The following is a 5,812-nucleotide window of genomic DNA, read 5'->3' as shown; positions in this document are numbered from 1 at the left end:
CTGAGGCAGAGCTGGAGCACTTGCACTGCAGTGAGGAGTGATTACAATTCCAGTGACTTCTCTTTGCACATCTCTCTTCAGATTACTGACCATGCGATGGCAGCTGAAAGGGGATCTGTCCATTACCTCTTCTCTGCAACTCACCACTGGAGGCTGAGCTCCTCAGGAGCTCGTTTACCTTTCTTCTCCTGGCTGCAACTGTATCATGAATTAGATCACCCAAATTACAGACCTTTCTCTATTTATTGTGTAAACAAGTTTGCAATATACACAGAAGAAAATCTTCTATTCTGCATGGACTTTATGCTGTCTAAAATTAGCTTGTTTGAGACAAAAAGAGCCTCCCTGGGAGGGCTGCAGTGCTGGGAACCTCTGCCCTGTGTTGAATAAAAGCAGAGACATGGGCTCTGTGCCTCTTGCAGGAGGGTAGCTGCCAGGGGATGGATGGGCAGCAGGCCATTCCAGCATGGCAAAATTACATCCTCAACTGACCTGGGAAAATTGAGCCTCATTGCATTGTGGTAGATAAGAAATAGAAAATAAAACATGAGGATAAAATATCAAACATACCTTTTACTCACCAGGGCCTTGAAAACACAGTGTGTTGAATAGCTGTTTATATGAAACTTTGGCTGCCTAATCCCTTTGGAAAAGCTGGTTTCAATGCAATTGCCTTAGCACCCGCAACCTATTTTTAAAGGGACTTTCACACACAGAGCAGGATTTTGCAGTGGGCCCCCAGGGCTCTGTGTCCCATCACATTTACAAACCAGTGTAGGAGGACAGAGATGGGCTCCCAGAGGCTGTGCTTGCCTTTTCCCACTGGGTCTCAGTAGGGATTGCTAAACTGGCCCTCCCAAAGCCACAGGCTGCTTTTAGTAATGTCATGTAGTTTTTTTGAAGACGTGATTTAAACTCCTGTGCCTCTTTTGTGTTTTTATTCATCTTTATTCCATCCCTCAAACCATTTACCTGCCTTCTGCTGCCCTGACCCCAGCTCTTCAGCCCTCTGGTGCCAGGTTCTCTAAGGAGTTCACCCCTTATTTACACCTCCCCCCAAAAAAGTAAGGTTTTAGGATATATTTTACTATATTCCTTTTTTTTTTTAAATTATTTTTTATTTTTTCCTATTGAAAACCTGAGCCTCACCCTGTGCAATGAGGCTTATCTGAGCAGCTTCTGCTCAGGTTTTGGTGTCCCTGGAAGAGCCTGGTGACCTGACCCGTCACTCCAGTGAGCCCTCCCCAGGGTGAGCACATTATTCCCATGGCTGCTTTCAGCTGATCTTCAACCTACCCAGATGGGGCCTGCTGAGATCTTTGTAAGAATCACTTGTTCCAGTGATCATAAAGTCCTTTGAGTTCAATCTGGGACTCACCTTGTGAGTTTCACCAAGAAATGTGTTGCCACTGGGAGACACCCCCTTAGTCACTGAAGGAGTAGGGAGCAGGGGGGTGTCCCTTGTCCAAGCAGCTTTAAATGACAGTGCAGACAGGGGGGGTGATACCCTTCTAAAGAAGAGACCTTTGCATCTCCAGGGGAGCCAAGCAATGTGTGACACTAGTTAAAGAACACAGCCTCTCCGGCTCTAAAGTAAACCAGCTTTTTTGGAGGAGAAAGATCCAAATCAGCCTTAACTCAGTGAGGGAATTCAAAGGGGAGAGAAGCTGTAGAAACTGATGTGTGGTACCAGAAAGAACTGTCATGTACATAGGAAGGTCGAGCCCCTGCTAGGTGGTACCTGCAGGTACCAGGTTGCAGGCTGAAGGGTGAGTGCCTGCTTCAATCTAATCTTCCTTCAAGTGAAACAAAATGTGGGCTTTCTTTCATTTCTTCACGTGTACCTTTTATAAACATGTGAAACTCTGTTGCCTGGTTTGGAAGTTGTGAGTAAATACTGTTATTTGCATTTTACCTTAAGCTGGCTTCAGCTAACAGCAATTTCAAAGTAGCTGGATAACAACGGGTAGCACTCCACAGAGGGGTGTGGTGAAGCCATAAATCTTCAAGATCTGCAGCTCCCCAGCATGTCCTCCAAATATCCAGATAGTAGCAGAATGGTTTATCCTTCCTGCCCCTCATCCCTCTCCCCCACCACCATGGGGCCAGCTGGGGTGCAGCTAACCCCATTAAAAGGGGCAAGAGGTGTCTTTGCCAGGGTTTGGGAAGGCTTTGTGGCAGTACTTGGGGTGGAAGGCTGATGGTTCCTCAAGGCAAAGGGTTGAGGTGCGTGGAAGGAGGTCCTCATTGCTGCAAGTGCTCCACTGGTAGCAGTGCAGTTGGCTGCTGGATGTGGTGGAGCTGCATTGGTCTGTGAAGGGCGTTGAGTCCTCCACAGCATTTGAGTTAGTGCTTTGGGATCGCTCTCCTCATGCTTCCGGGAAACGCCACCAAATCCTCCCCATGCTCTGGGGCTAGTGACTCACTTTGCCAGGCCACAAGCTCTCTTCTCAGTCCTCACAAGTTGCCTCCTGGGCTGTTTTCTTCAGGAAAGAGAAGACATTAGCTCCCTATTTATCCAGTCTTTGTACCTCAGAGGATCCTGTGACAAAGGGCAGGACCCCTAAAGGTCATCTACTCTCTTCTCTTTCCAGCAGTGCTCTCCAACAGGCATGTTGTGATGATGTTAATGCACAGAGAGACCCAGTTCCCTTCTGTCTTGGTCCATCTGAGGTGCACAAGACATTAGGGGAGGCAGCAGCCTCCTACTCCATACCAGCTCTTTGAGAGCAATGTTTTGTCATAATATTTTTTATGTTATGGCTCTTTGTGTATGATGGGAGCGTGTGTATGCATGTCTGTATTTGTGTATGTTTGGCACTGGGGGAAATGCACACTATTGTATTTTCATGTGAGATTAAGTGAGTGGGCATTTAGCATTATGCTTTCCAGAAATTGCCTTAATTGAAAAGCAGCCCCAGCCCTGTGCTGTTTCTGTCTGTCCCTTCCAGATGCTTGTGTCAACTCCACTAGAGATCCGTGAGAGTGAGATCCCAGGTGCCACCAGTGTCACTGCTGAGCTGTGCAGTGGAACCACTGTATTCAGGCTGATGTCACCAAGTTGTTTCCCAGACAGCATTCCCCATGGTGAAAATCTAAAGTCAGGCAAAAAGGGCTGAGGAATCCAATCAGATTATTTTTATGGTTACAGTCTTGTCTGAACAAATGTTTTCTCGTTGCCTTAATGGTTAGTCTGGCTTCAGTGATACAAATATTTACCAGTTTATAATAAACAGCTGGATCTACAGCCTACATAGTAATATTATTTTAAAGATGAAAGTAAGTGGGATAAAAAAAGTCAACAGTTAAAGATTAAATTACTGCTCTGACTTTGAATGGGGTTCTGCTCATGTTTACATCCAGTCCAGGTAACCCCAGGGAGAGCTACTGACTCATATTGGGGGTGATTGCAAGCAGGGTCTGGGCATCTATGTGCAGTACAAGTATATTGATGTATGCTTTTCTTTAACCCTCCCTCTAGGTTTGTTCCTTATTATGTTTTCTGTCATCTCTATGGAATTCTTTGGCTTGGAAGCAGTGGAGTCTGGATACCTGATGTCATATTTTGGTGTCCTTCAAATGGTAAGTGAAGTGGAAGTTCCTCTCTTGCCACATTGCTTATCTAATTTGCTACCTTCATGACACATGCACTCCCAAATCCAGGCATAACACTGATGGGTAAATCCTAGCTCTGCCTCGTGTCAGTAGGCTTCAAAAATAGACATGACTCCAAATTTGTTCTGTTTCGTAGAATGGGAAGAAATCAGGGCAAGGAGTATTTTGAAAGCTGTGTTCCTCTTGTCGCCCTGCCTCTTTAAGCTGCTGAAAGGAGGTAAAATTTCTTTGGACTGACATGTTGCCCTAATTTTTGTAACAAAACTTAACATTGAAGCTGATGACCTTGACTAAAGTTTTCACTGCTGCAAGCTGGCTGATTTACATTTACTTAGTAGCAACCTGTAAATGTATGTAAGTAATGGTCCTACTGGCATTTTCACAGATGCATTCAGTGTCAAGAAAGGACTCATCTTCCACTTGAGTAGAAACAAGCACAGCAGGCTTGTACTGTCAAAGAAATAAAAGTTAAAGATGGGCAATGGTATGTGATCAGGAGACTTGCAAAATAGGTAAAAGGGAAAAATCAGCTGAAATAGGCAGTAGTGGGGCAAAAAGAGTAGGATGCTTTATTGTAGCAGAATTTTGCTTTTGGAGAAAGAGGCTAATAATTTTGCAGAAAGAGCAACAGATGGTTATAAGCAAGCCTGAAGGTAGCAATACAAGTTAAGCAATATCCTGAAGCAGTGTGGTCCTGTTATTAAATCCCCCTTCATTTCCTGGGCATTGCCACAGAGTTCCTGTGGAATCTGGAGGAGCTTCTCATCTGGAAAATGGCAGCTTTAGTTCCTTCCCTTGTGATTTGGATTTGGTATATTATCAGTCACTTGGGCTCTGCCTTGGTCTCACTAAATCTAGGCACCTTAGTTGGGCAGCTGATGAGCATGAATGTACATCAGCAAGTGGAGTCTGCAGAATGAACTGGCTGGAGGTGAGGAGCCTTAGCCATGTCCGTTCTGGGAGGTGGCTTTGGACTGGCTGCCACTCAGTCCCATGAGCTCAACATATGCTACCAGGTGGATGCACCTTCCCATCCAGTCTCATCTGAAGGAAAACCAGCTTTTCTCCACAGCATGGAAACAGCATGACAAGCTTTCCAAAGCATGCTTCTGATCCAAACTCCACTGCTAACACAGGCTTTTCCTACATTAGTCTTTGTGTGCTGCCTCCCAAACCAGGATTTGCAGGAATCACTCAGGCTTTGAAGGTGCTGAGTCACTTGTCCTCTTTGAATTTAGAGGGGCTCCCCAGCAACTGTGCTTTTAAATTAGATGTATCAGTTAAATCCCTGTTATATACATTTACACTGAAATAAAATTTGGGGTTGCAGCGTGACTATGATGTGCTTGTTTCAAGCCAGGTAACGTTGGCAGCAAGAGCACTTGCACAGCTGCATCAGGAATGGCTTCATGTTGCTAGATGGAGCTTGGATGCTGCTGTTAGATCTGGGCTATTTCTCTTCAAGATACTGCTGTTATTTCTGGAATATCTGTCTGTCTTCACTGCTATCATTTTCCGAGTTAGTTTGGTTGAAACTACTGTAACTACTGCAGATTACCTTCACTGCCATGCTGGTGCACCCTACAGATACAACCCTGGAAGATATGGGAATTACAGGATTCACTCTTCTTCCTAATGAATAATCAGATGTCAGTGCTAACCAAGGACCTGACAGTTCTCATAGTCACAGGGTTTCATCCCACAGAGTCCAACCATACCTATTATCATATTTTAACCCAGCAGTGGCCTACAGGCTCAGGTGCAGCATCTCCTTTGCTGGGGAGTCTTTGCCTCAGGACATTTGGCATAGAAACTAGCTTTTGTCAGCCAGGCAGTTTTCTTTCATCTATCTGTGCAGTTTCTATCTGTGTTGCTATGCACATTCTACACCACATGACTCTGGACATCGAAATAATGGAGAGAAGTGGTCATAGTGTGCAAACTTCTCTTCTTCATGTTAGTGCATTGGGGTTTACTGTCAAAATGTTAAAGAGGAAAATGGAAAAATGCCTTCTTTTCTTTTCTTTTCTTTTCTTTTCTTTTCTTTTCTTTTCTTTTCTTTTCTTTTCTTTTCTTTTCTTTTCTTTTCTTTTCTTTTCTTTTCTTTTCTTTTTTTCTCTCTTTTCTCTTTTCTTTTCCTTTTCTCTTTTCTCTTTTCTTTTCCCTTTCCTTTCCCCTTTCCTTTCCTTTCCTTTCC

General features: G+C 44.4%; 1 protein-coding gene across 1 annotated transcript in view; it reads left to right on the top strand.

The window, feature by feature from the left end:
* Positions 1-5,812, top strand: part of SLC22A18 (solute carrier family 22, member 18) — a 68,515-nt gene that overhangs the window by 45,287 nt on the left and 17,416 nt on the right. Inside the window, exon 7 of the mRNA XM_010003872.1 lies at positions 3,482-3,582. Within this exon, the coding sequence (XP_010002174.1) occupies positions 3,482-3,582 (101 nt within the window). The remainder of the gene's footprint in view (positions 1-3,481; positions 3,583-5,812) is intronic.

This window comes from Chaetura pelagica, unplaced genomic scaffold, assembly GCF_000747805.2.
Source record: "Chaetura pelagica isolate M959 unplaced genomic scaffold, ChaPel_1.0 scaffold28, whole genome shotgun sequence".
NCBI classification, from domain to species: domain Eukaryota; kingdom Metazoa; phylum Chordata; class Aves; order Apodiformes; family Apodidae; genus Chaetura; species Chaetura pelagica.
The sequence above is the reverse complement of the archived record's forward strand: the minus strand, read 5'-3'. Positions and strand labels throughout refer to the sequence as shown.